Source organism: Urocitellus parryii, chromosome 1 (genome assembly GCF_045843805.1).
Source record: "Urocitellus parryii isolate mUroPar1 chromosome 1, mUroPar1.hap1, whole genome shotgun sequence".
In the NCBI taxonomy this organism is placed as follows: Eukaryota; Metazoa; Chordata; class Mammalia; order Rodentia; family Sciuridae; genus Urocitellus; species Urocitellus parryii.
Genome location: NC_135531.1, coordinates 188,677,606 through 188,690,201, shown reverse-complemented (window position 1 = coordinate 188,690,201; position 12,596 = coordinate 188,677,606). Strand labels below are relative to the sequence as shown.

Below are 12,596 nucleotides of genomic sequence, written 5' to 3'. Positions count from 1 at the left end.
GATAAAAAACTGGAAAGCTCATGAATTTGGCAGGAGATATAAACTTTTAGATTTAAGAAGATAAGAAAACTCAAATAAACCTACATCAAGCTGTATCTAAGTCAAACTTCTGAAAACCAAAGGGGTGGGGAAAGACTTGAAAATATGGAAAGAGACAACACATCACTTAAAAGGGAAAAACACAGTTCAAAGGACAGCTGATTTCTCAACAAAGACCATGGAGGTCAGGAGGAAATGACACATCTCCCAAGTGCTGAAAGAAAATAGCTGCCAACCTAGAATTTTATATCCTGTGAAAGATCCTCCAGGAATAAAGAAAGAATCAAGATATTTTCAGATGAAGAATAAAAATTTTAAACCAAGAGAATTATCTGTAGATGTACCTTAAAATAATGGCTGGGAAAGTTCTCTACACAGAAAAGAAATGATAAAAAAAAAAAAAAAAGAAATCCTTGAATGTCAGGAAGGATGAAAGAAATAATAAGCAATAATATGAGCAAACATAATAAGGTTTCCTTTGCAGTTTTCTAAAAGTATATTTTGATAATTGAAGCAAAATTCATAACCTTGTCTGATATAGTTCTAGAGGACAGATTTGAGGAAATTGTATTACAAATGGGAGAGGGCAAATGGACATCAAGAGAGAAACAGGTTATATACTTAACTTGAAGTATTAAAATGATAGTACCAATCAAGGACACACATATCCTAAAGAAATCACTTAAGAGGGTGAGGCAAGAGGATCACAAGTTTGAGACCAGCTAGAACGACTTAATAAGACCCTGTCTCAAAATAAAAAATAAAAAGAATGGGCTGTAGCTAAGTGAGTCCAATCCCCAGTATATAAAAGAAGGCAATACATACAAAAAAAGTGGAATTATAAAAAATGCATAAGTAAGTCATAGAAAGGCAATAAAAAGAAAACAGAAAATAAAAACAAATAGAACAAATAGAAAACAAAAATATAAAATGGGAGACTCAAGCTATCACATGCATAATTACATTAAATGTGAAAAGACTAAATACTTTAATTGCAAGACAGAGATTGGCAGAATAGATATAAAGTCATGACCCAATTACATACTGTTTATAAGAGATTCCCTTAAAATATAATGAATAGTTAGGCAAAAAGCAAAAAAGATGAAAAATAAATATCATGGAAATAGTAATCAAAATAAGATAGGAATGGCCATATTACTATCAGGTAAAGTTGACTTCAGAGCGAAAACCAAAACAAAGCAAACAAAACCAGAGACACAGAAGGATGTTACATGGTGATAAAAAAGTAAATCTACCAAGAAGACATAGCAATCTCAAGTCCATATGCATCTAATAACAGAACTACAAAATGAAACCAAAGCTGATAGAAGTGAAATTTAAAAGGTAAATCCATACTTACAGTTGGAGATTTCAACACCATCCTCTTAACAATTGACAAGTAAACAAAAATCAATAAGAATCTAGAGTTCAACATCACTACAGACCAACAAGATTTGATCTACACTTTTAGAACACTTCACCCAACAATTCTGCCCAACAAGAGTGGAATCTGTGTTTTTATAAACACCCTCAGAACAGCTACCAAGATATATCACATCCTAGGCCGTGTTGGAAATCTCAACAAATTAAATAAAATTTAACTTATATACAGTTGTATCCCTGACTACAGTGGAATCAAACTGGAAATCAATAACAGTAAGATAACAAGAACATCTCCAAACACTTGGAAGCTAAACAACATATTTTGAAATAATCTATGATCTCAAGAGAAAATTTTTAAATGAACTGAATGAAAATAAAATTATAACATCAAAGCAACTGAAAAACCCATAAATTGCTCGTGAGAAAGTAAACTGGTACAGCCCCCTTCTTCAAAAACAGTTTGGTGGTTTCATTAAAAACAAAACATGTTACTAACATTTGACCCAGCCATGAATTCTTGGGCATTTATTCCAGAGAAATGGAAATTTAGGTTCATACAAAATCCCTTCCCCCATTTTCTCATGCCTGGGTTTCAGCTCATGACCATGCAGTGGGGCTTACAAATCCCTTGGAGTGGTGGAGGTGGGGTGCAGCAGGGGCCTTGCTGATGTGCTAACCCTAGAGTGAAGTTCAAGTGGAGTCATGTGTTGCTGAATGACAAGTGTGTTCTGAGAAATGTGCTATTAAGTGATTTTGTCATTGTGCAACCATCATAGACTAGATAGTTGATCCTTGAACAACTTGGGGTTAGGAAGGCTGGCCCCCCTGCACAATTGAAAATCCAAGTATAACTTGCGACTCCCCACAATAGCACAAGAGGTGGCTATAATTTTTAAACATATGATGAGTATACAGTTAATTTTATGCAGTTATAATTTAATCCTGTAATCTTATGTTTACAATTCTCTCTTTTTTTTAAGTTGTAGATGAACATGATACCTTTATTTTATTGGTTTGTTTTTATGTGGTGTTGAGTAGTGAACCCGGGGCCTCACGCATGCTAGGCAAGTGCTCTACCACTGAGCTGCAACACAGCCCCAACATGTCTCTTGATGGTGAATGGCAATATGTATGAACTGAGTTTATTTTTGTATGTTTTGATATTTGTGTGTGTGTGGTACCAGGGATTGAACCCAGGGGATGCTTAACCACAGAGCAACATTTAAAAAATTTTGAGACAGGTCTTGCTAAGTTGTTGCTTAGGGCCTTGTTAAGTTGCTAAGGCTAGCCTTGAACTTGTGATCCACCTGCCTCAGCCTTCCAAACCACTGAGATTATAGGCCTGGAATGTTTTGATGATTTTTAATGTTTTATAACAGATTTTTGTATTTTAGATATTAGTAAGTGATAAAAGACTATTATCTACATATTTTTATGTACTCATATATTTTTCTTAATTTTTTTGATATTATCTATGATCTGTCTATGAACTGTGTGGTTCATATTTGAGTTCTTTCAGGTCATCATAAATCTCCAAAACACCAAATCTGCATGTCAGTGGACACACGTAATTCAAACCATGTTGGTCGGGGGTCAACTGTATTTATTGAGACCAAGATGGCTGTGAAGACACCAAGTGATACAAACTTATGGACCACTGACATAAATGCAAAATGTTATTATATGATGCATGGGAGTACTGATCAGTGAGAGGATTTTACCCCCTCTAAAACTAAACCACCTCATAAGCTAAGCCCATATGCTCTTTAAGATGATCAAAGCAGAACATCAAAATGTAGTTGAGAGCAGAGCAGATATGTGGTCTGATCCCATCTCTAATTTACAGAGTGGATTTTGTTTCTTCCAAATATTCCAATAACCTTTTAGAATTCTCTGGCCCCCGCAGGCTGCAGTGTTGTTGGTCAGGGGACCTTGTATCTCAGTTTCCCTTTCAGGCATGCCTGAGAGACATGGTGAGCAGGCATGTGGGCTGGGTGGGGGATTGGGTGGGGCAAGCACCTGTATTTGTAGCCTCGCATGGCTCTCTGGATTCTGATCGCTGCTTCATCCAGCGCCTGGCTCCTCTGTATCTCCAGTAGGGTGTCCTGGTGATCCTGGGGACAGGAGCAATGCCTTCATGTAGCTGCCCCATCCTCTCTCCCACAGTCCCTGCTTGGGACAGGGCTTAGTCTCTGTAAGTCAGTGACTCTCAGATTTCTCCCAGGAAGGCAAACTAGAGAAGGGGCGCTTAACTTGATCTTGATGTAGTTCAGGGAAGGAGCTGAAACTATCCCTTTCCCAAGAACTTCCTATTTTAGCTGTTTCTTCCTGCTAATTCAATCTGGCAACTCTGATTTCTGCTTTGGAGACTTCAGGGGAGGAGGAACAAAATTCCCCTGAAGCGTTTCATTTCTCCAAATTTGCATGGTGTTTGCATTCAACAGCATAACAGACCCATGCTTGTTTTGACATGAAAATGTTCCCCCACAACCCACGAGCATGAGATGATGAGCCTTGGGCATGACTTTCTGCAGCCTACTTCCTCCTGGATCCCTTTACCCTGGGATGAGAGGCATGAGCCAGCCATCTAAGCCCTGGGGAGGCAGGGACTGCTCTCATAGGACACAGAGCAACACAACCCTTGGTAAGTGGGGAGGAGAGGCTGAGGACTTGATGGCCCTTCCTGCCTCCCTCAGTCTAACATTAGGCATCGCCGAGCTTCTCTGTGTGCCATGGCAGGCTATGGGATACAAAGATGGACGTGAACCTAGCTGTGGTTTCAAGGGATAGCCAGAAAAGGAAGGAAAGGAAGGGTGGGTGCTCTTCTCCTCTCCTCAACCATCTGCCCACACTGACCTCACCAACATGCCCATGTATGGCCCTCGCTATCCAGTCTACCCTCCTGGGCAGTGCCCTGGGGTGTTTCTTTTGCTAGTTTTGCCTCCATGTCTCTCTGTCTGGGTCCCAGACTTGGCATGGGCCTTATCAATGCATAGACAGATGGATAGACAAACTGACTGGAGGTCTGGGGCCAGGAGGTTGCTCTGAGAATAGATGAGGGTGGGTGGGCAGGCAGGGGTGATGAGAATGGGGTGGGGGCTCAGGTGAGCTGGCAGGCTTCAGCCTGGCTCTGATCTCTTCCTCTTCCTCCTCCCTGTGCTCACCCACCCCCAAGTCTTAGGAGGCTAGTTAGTGATGTACTACTTCCTTAGGGTCTCACCTTCAGGAAAATTTTGGTCTTTCCCACTCTCCATTCTTTGTCTGTCCCCAGACACACCTCGGTGATGCACAAGGTCATCTGGCGAAACTTGTCTTGAAGCTGCACAGGAAAAACAGGGGGTGGCTCAGTGCCATTTGGAACAGAGACCATGGGGAGCTTGAGGGGGCTTCCTGCAGGGTTTCCAAGGGATCCTGCCTCCTTCCTCCTCTCACAGGCTTCCTGTCCAAGGGCTGTGCTGCTGGGCCCAGGCAACAGGCATCTCAGATCAAGGGGTGAGCAAGGGAAGCCCCCAGGGTTCAGGACTCAGAGGCTACCTGCTTTACTACTGTTGTACACTTGGCCTCAGAGCACTCCAACCTTTAGGATGGTTGGGGATTCCAGAAAGAATAAGAGGGACTTCCTGCCCCCAAGAGCTCCTAGCCACACCTCAGCTCCCTAACATTCTGCCAACAGCAGAGTGTCATCGTAACAAAACTGCAAATATCTCTTCTGCAGCTACCAGGGTCAGCCAGTGTGAGCCACTTCCCTTGCTTTCACAGAAATTAAAGGATGATGAGGGAAGGGCAGACAGGGGTCATGTCAAGGCTGGGATCCAGAGGGCATCCTGGGCACCAGGAGAGCAGTAAGAGGACACCACCCCCATTAGAACTTGGAAGCTAGAGGAATGCAGGACAGAGCGCAGGACTGGACAGCGAAGGCGCAGGATCCCACAGATCTAGTGTCCGTGCACTCACTGGCTTGCGCTCAGCGCTGGGCAGCAGCACGCGGAATCTCTTCGAAAATTCCTCAAACGTATAGCGGATGGGGAAACCAGACTTGCGGATGTGCACGGTCTCCATCATGCCGGAGTAGCGCAGCTGCTGGATACACAGCTGGCGGTCGAAGAGCTGCGGGGTCAAGATGCAGAGCGCAGAGGGAGCAAAGGGCCCTACGCTTCCCCACCGCTCCACCACCTGGCACGCAGACCTACAGTCAGAAAGATCAGCTGGCCCAGGAACCCATTTGGCTGTCCCCCAAAGTTGGGAAGAACTCAATAAATGTTTGAACTACAGTGACATTTTGAAGAAAGTCGGGGAAGGGGCTGAAAAGTGCATAAGTGTTTCCAAGGAGATGAAATCAGTAACAGAAACTGCTGCTCCTGTAAGAACATCACACTTCTGTCATTCTCAAGATACACAAAGTACTGTGACTAGAAAAGGTATTTGCATGTGCCCCATTGAAAATGTTTTCAAGTGCCCCTGTGAGCACTGCATGCATCTTGGCTTCCCATGGTGGAACGGTGGAGTGAAGAAACAAATCTGGTAGTTGGGGGCAGAGATCCTTCTAGTCAATTTATAAACTTCCTTCCCTGAGAGGGTCAAAGGAGAACCAGAGGGAGCATTGGCCATAGGGATCTCTGTCCTCCTCTGTTAGGAGGCTGGTGGGGCAGGCAGAGAGGAATTTGGGCATGATATTTTTTCCCAGGTGTCAGGTAGCCCTAAGACTGCCATAGCGTGGCCTCCAGAGAGCCCCCCTCATCTGGGGCACTAGGGAAACACCTTCTAAGTGGGCGAGTCCATCACCAGGATTATCACCTCACCTGAAAGCATGCAGGACCACAGAGCCACCTCTTTTGTGGGTTTAAGCCCCACAGCAGTCAGGTTTGGGTGACTAGTTCCCAGCTATTGATTGGATATTTCCTGTGGGCCTAGCGATCCTTGGTTAATCTTTAGAGCAGCTCTATGTAGTAGGGGTAATTGGCTTCTATCTAAATAAAAATGAGGCACCTGCTGCACAGGGTCATACTCCTAACTGACTGAACCAGGGTTCAGACCCAGAGCCCACAAAATCTGACCTCAGACTTAGGTTCACCCACTTGTCCTGCAGCTCCAAAGGTGGGCAGTGTGGGCTTGGCAGGGGACCCCCTGGGAGCACAAGCTTCTCTGAAGCAGTTAAGGAAAAAGAGCCAGTTTACTAACATCTACATTTTATAGCGGTTAGGAAGACATACCCGAGATTTCATGGGACAACCTCAATTTCATATAACATCATTCTTTTCAAAAGATATTTCTTTTAATTTTTTTAAATATTTGTTTTTATTCCCTCATGAGATGCCTTAGCATTATTTTACATCCTTTCAAATGGCATCTACAGTTTGGGGAATCCTTATATTTATAGTCTCTGAATGGATGGGCCAGGGACTCCCAGGTTTCCATCCCCTCACCATACAAATCCTCGATAAAAGTGCTGAGGGTCTCGGCCACCAGGACTGGCTAAAATCCTAGGACTGGCAGCTGCCACTTACTGAGTGCCCTAACATCATGTCCAACCCTCACTGTACCTCTGCAGGCAAGAGTCTGACTTCATGGATGAGAAAACCAACGCTCAGAGAAGCCAAAGCCTGGTGAAGCACACACAGCAGATAAACAGCACTATGTTTGGGTGCTCCAAATTCCTGCTTACCAGCGGCTTCTTGTACTCGTTGGGTTTGATGCAGCGGATGAAGTAGGGCTGGCAGTTGGTCAGTATTTTCATCAGCTGATCCAGGGACTGTTTGAACTGAGATGCCAAGGTGGAGGGCCGCTTGGTGGAGTCTGTACCCTGCGGGTGTAAACACAGGGTTTGAATTGGGCGTGGGGAACTGTAGCCCGGAGCACGACTAACCCTCTGCACCAGGAGGGCTGCTGCCAAGGGCCAGTGCACTCACTCAGTCATTCATTCATCCGTCCAGCACAGGCCTCCCAAGCACCCACTGTACGTAGGCTTCTAGTTGGGCACCCACTGTTGATTTAAATGGTTTTCCCTGTGCACATCTTTCTGGCCCTTGAGGAAAGAGACCCAGGAGGCCTGGGAGGTGCTGGAAACCCACCTTGAAGAACTGATTCCTAGTCTTTGCCTGACGGATGGTGCCGTGGCCCAGCTTGGTTTCTGCAGACTCCAGATTGAATATCTCTCTCAGGAACTTGTTTTTGGAGGAGTAAACCAGGGTAAGGATATCTGCACTCAGCATATCTCGGTTCTTCTCCAGGAAGCCTGTGGGGACAACAGGGCCCATTCACCAGACCTGTTCAGCCATCTCCTGCACCCCACAGGGAAGGTGAACATGCTCAGAGGGACACCACCCCCATCCCCAATGACCTCACTGAAATCCTGCATGGTCCCCACCATCTCTACCCAGTTCCAAGTCACTTGTGTACTCCAAACTCTCAACAATCCAGGCTCCCGTCCCTACTCCAACTCACCCCCACCCTGTCATCTAAGCCAATACAAGTCTGCCTTTGGGGTCCAACCTGAATGCTGAGCCTCCCAAAATGAGAGAGGGGCAGAGTGTTATAGACGGAATTGTGTCATCCCAAATTCAAAAGTTGAGGTCTTAACCCCCAGGATGTTAGAATGTGCATGGATCTCCTGGATTTGGAAATAGGGCCTTAAGGAGGAGATTCAAATAAAAAATAAGATCATCATGGTGGGCCCAATATCCAGTATGTCTAGTGTCATCATAAGAAGAGGAGATTCAGACATGCAGAGAGAGAGAGAAGACAGTGTGAAGACGCAGGAAGAAAACAGCCATCGACAAGCCAAGGAGAGAGGCCTCAGGAGAAGTCAACCCTGTTCACACCTTGATATGAGACTTCTAGTTTCCAGATCTGTCTGGAAATTAACTCCCGTTGTTTGAGCCACCTGCCTGTGGTATTTGTTTCTGAAGCCCTAGCTGACCAAGACAAGCATGGAGCCCAGGGTGAGAAGACCCTGCCTCTGCCCTCCAGCCACAGGTAAGAGTGGCTGTGCCCTGAAGTAGGGACTCTCCAAGGGAGTGCTGAAGACGAACTGCTTCTGGGGAGGCTGAACCCAGAGTGGGAGACAGGAAGGGAGCCCATTTCCCCTCCTCTGCCTGCAGGTGCCCCCTGGGAACAGCACTTGGCAGGGGGCTATACCAGGTGCTGGGGCAGGGTGGCACAAGGGTCCTTGCAGATCTGGGAGTGACAGGAAGGAGCATTCACTGAAAGGCTCAACGGCAGCTTCAGGCCATCTTGAAAGGAGGTGTTCTGAGACCTTTCTGGAGCCCAAAGCCAGGTTCTGGAGGGAATCAGGAAGGGGCCACCCCACCTTCCCATTTCCTCTATCAGAAACACTCCCCTGAGCTCCCTGCACCTCACTCTTCTATGTAAAATACCTGCTCTTCCTGTCACTGTGTCTCTCCAATGGAAAAATAGACAAATATCTGGAACTGTATCTCCAGTTAAACAGACCAGAGCACCTTCCCATTTCTCCACACATGCAGCAGAGTGACACTCCAATAACTCTGCTTTCCTGACCCCAGCTGCTCAGTGGCCACCTTTCTCATTTTTCTAAACACACTGATCAGTTGACCACCTCGAGTCTCTTCTTCTCAGCTCAAAACCACTGCTCACCCCACCTCAATGTGTGACAAGTTAACTCAAAATAGATCAGAGACCCTAAAACTAAAACTGAAAACCACTTACAAAAATAGGTAAGGGTAAATATTCATGATCTTGGGTCTGACAGTGAGCTCTTAGACATGACACAGCAACGAAAAGAAAACAGACAATTTGGACTTTTAAAATGAGAAATTTCGCACTCTAAAGGACCCCATCAAGAAAATGAAAAGACTTATGTGAAGAACAAAAAAATATTTACAAATCATATATCTGATAAGGTACATGTATCTGTGATACATAAAGAAATCTTCCATGGGGTTGGGATTGTGGCTCAGTGGTAGAGCACTCGCCTAGCACACGTGAAGCCCTGGGTTCGATCCTCAGCACCACTTAAAACTAAAGGTATTGTGTCCAACTAAAAAATAAATATTTTTTTTTTTTTTAAAGAGAACTCTTGCCAGGTGTGATGGCTTATACCTATAATCCAAGCAACTCAGGAGTCTGAGGTAAGAAGATTATAAGTTTGAGGCCAACCTCAGTAATTTAATGAGGCTGTAAGGAACTTAGTGAGACTCTTCTCAAAATAAAAAGTAAAAATGGCTGGGGATATAGCGCAGTGGTAAAGTGCCTCTGGGTTCAATCCCAAGTATAAAAACAAACAAATCCTGTTGCAATTCAGTAGTAAAAAGACAAAGAATCCAACTGAAACATGAGCAATGAATTTGGATAAACATTTCTCCCAAGAAGATATACAAATAGCCAACAAATGCATGAAAAGCTGCACAACATCATTACCCATCAGGGAAATTCAAGTCAAAATCACACTGAGGGGCTGGGGATGTGGCTCAAGTGGTAACACGCTTGCCTGGCATTCGTGAGGCACTGGGTTTGATTCTCAGCACCACATAAAAGTAAAAATAAAGATATTTTTAAAAAATGGTCAAGATGGTAAATTAAAAAAAAAATCACACTGAGATACCACTTCAACCCCCCGGGATAGCTAAAATAAAAAAGATAACAACACGTGTTGGCGAGGATGCAAAAAAGTTGGAATCCTCATCTGTTGCTGGTATAAAGTAGCATAATCACTTTGGAAGAGAGTTTGACAGGTCCTCAAAAAATCTAACAGAGGGCTGGGGTTGTGGCTCAGTGGTAGAGCATTGCCCTGCATGTGTGAGACACTGGGTTCAATTCTCAGCACTGCATATAAATAAATGAATAAAATAAAGGTCCTTCAACAACTAAAAGCAAAATTAAAAAAAAAATTAACAGAGAGTTACCATATGTCCCATCAGTTCCACTGCTGAGTATATACCTAGGAGAAATGAAAACATACATCCACACAAAAACTTGGACATGGATAGTCACAGCTACATTATGTAGAAAAGCCAAAAAGTAGAAACGATTCAAATATTCATTAACAGATGAAGAGACAAACAGGAATAGAGTATGTTCATACAACAGAGTGTTATGCTGGAATAAAAAGAAAATGAAGTACTGATACAAGTGACAACATAGATGAACTTTGAAAACATGTTGGCAAGTGAAAGAAATCGGCCACAAAAGGCCACACTGTATATGATTCTGTTTACGGGAAATGTCCAGAGTAGGTGAATCTGTATGGACAGAAATCAGTTGTTGCCTGGGGTGGGGGTGGTGGTGTCAGAAGCGACAGCTAATGGGGAGTTGTCTTTGGAAGTGATAAAAATGCTCTAAAATTGTGGCAATCATTGCACAACTCTGGGAATCTACTTAAAATATACTGAGATATCCACTTTCAATGGGTGAATAATTAGGGTATGTGAATTATGTCTCAGCAGAGCCACTACCAAAACACAAAACGTCACCAAATGCCTGGTTCCATTCCTCTTCCTTTCTCTAGGCAAATCCGTGCTTCGAACCCTGCCATTCCATTACTGGATTGGCGAAAGCACCCGTTCTCTCAGTCTCCTTTCTATGATCTCTCTGCTCCAGATCTGAGAGTGCGTGAGGGGAGGTCACCCACCTTCGGCCTGGTAGTAAACCTCGCCAGCAAAGTGAGCAATGCCAAATCGGGCATCGTGGATATTCTTGGGTTTCAGGAAGGCCTTGTTGTTGGCATGGACACTGTTCAGTTTTTGCAGCATGGTGATATCTGTACCCTGGAAGAACCCGGATGCTCTCTGAGCTGAGGTCCCAGAGTCCAGCCGTGTGGTGGTCAGCTTGGCCCACCCGCAGGGCTCAGGAGCTCCCTCATGGGACAAAGTAGGCTCAGAATGATAGATGGAACATTAATCCCCAGGGGTTGGTGACTTGTCATAGTGAGTGAGGGCCCAGCCAGGAGCAGAGGCTGCATCTGCCACCCCCTACCACCAGCCCTCCTGTTCTATCCCCTGGGCAATTGTCCAGGTGCCCTAGCAGCCAGGAAAAGCTTTCTTCAGGTGGGCCTGAGCTTGGCCTTCAAGGAAGGGAGGGTCTGGTTAGTCTGAGACTTGTCCACTTATTCCTGGCAGAGGTCTCAGCCACCCTGGGAACAGGTGGGCCTCTCAAATGGATCTTCCCAACCTCAAAGAAGAGACCCACGAGCCAGGGCTCCGCCCCCAAGGCCCAGAAACACACCTGTGGGAGGCGGCTCTCTTCATCTAGGAGGGAGATGACGCTCATGGGCTTGAGGGCCAGCAGGTCCAGGGTGGGCCGGTTGTCGGTATAGTGGATGTAGTCCCAGGAGATGTTCTCTGAGCGGTACTCCTCCTGCTCCATGGTGAAAACATGCTGCACAAAGAACTGCTGCAGGTGCTCATTGGCGAAGTTGATGCAGAGTTGCTCAAAACTGTAGAGGCAATGCCACCACCCAGGGTGGGGCAGGGTCAGTGGTTATACATGGAGGGAGCCCTGGGATCACCAGCCATCTGCACACAGCCACAGACTTATGATGTACATTCATGTGCATACAGATACACGCTCTTCCCTGCCACACCTCTTGCTTCTGTGTGCCTCCATTACCATCACCTCCTCCATCCCGTGGCAGTCAAAGAGAAACAAGAAGGCCCAGCATAGCATCGAGTCCTAGGGTCACCTACAGGGTCCTTTGCAGGTCTCCCTAACTTCTCACTGAGACTCTCCTTATGGGGCCAAGTACTCACAAAATGCTCCAGATTCATAGTAGGCAAGTGGTCTTGGTATTGAGATGAGCTTCCAGAATCCAGTGCTCTCTGCTGGGACCCTCTGGATCAACCAGATATATTCTTGTCCCCTGCAATTCTCCACCCCACCAATCCTCCAACATGCTCTACCTGCTGGTTCCCTGCCTTGGGAAATGACTCCTCCATTTACCACCCCTGACTCAAGTCAGAAATCAAGAAGTTACACTTGACTCTGGCCCTCTCCCCAATTCCTACCAATTGCCAAAGCCTGGTCCATGCTAGCTGCAACACAGCATCCTGAAATGTTTATTTCTTTTTGTCCCCACTGAGTTCAGGCCACCTCCAGTACTCCTCTGGAGCCCCGTGGTGGCCTCAAATCTAATCATGCTCTTCCTTGGCTTCAAATCCTCCCGGCTTCCCATGTTTTCAGGATCCAGACAGTGATCACAGTAG

The 12,596-nt window shown here is 45.4% G+C and overlaps 1 protein-coding gene across 2 annotated transcripts in view; it reads right to left on the bottom strand.

Annotated features, from left to right (window-relative positions):
- Positions 1-12,596, bottom strand: part of Myo7b (myosin VIIB) — a 66,586-nt gene that overhangs the window by 28,143 nt on the left and 25,847 nt on the right. For both annotated transcript variants that reach the window (XM_077798248.1, XM_026388918.2), the window contains exons 12-18: positions 11,620-11,830; positions 11,027-11,162; positions 7,491-7,654; positions 7,085-7,222; positions 5,377-5,529; positions 4,643-4,741; positions 3,442-3,536 (exon numbers count right to left, since the gene is read on the bottom strand). In XM_077798248.1, the coding sequence (XP_077654374.1) occupies positions 3,442-3,536; positions 4,643-4,741; positions 5,377-5,529; positions 7,085-7,222; positions 7,491-7,654; positions 11,027-11,162; positions 11,620-11,830 (996 nt within the window). The remainder of the gene's footprint in view (positions 1-3,441; positions 3,537-4,642; positions 4,742-5,376; positions 5,530-7,084; positions 7,223-7,490; positions 7,655-11,026; positions 11,163-11,619; positions 11,831-12,596) is intronic.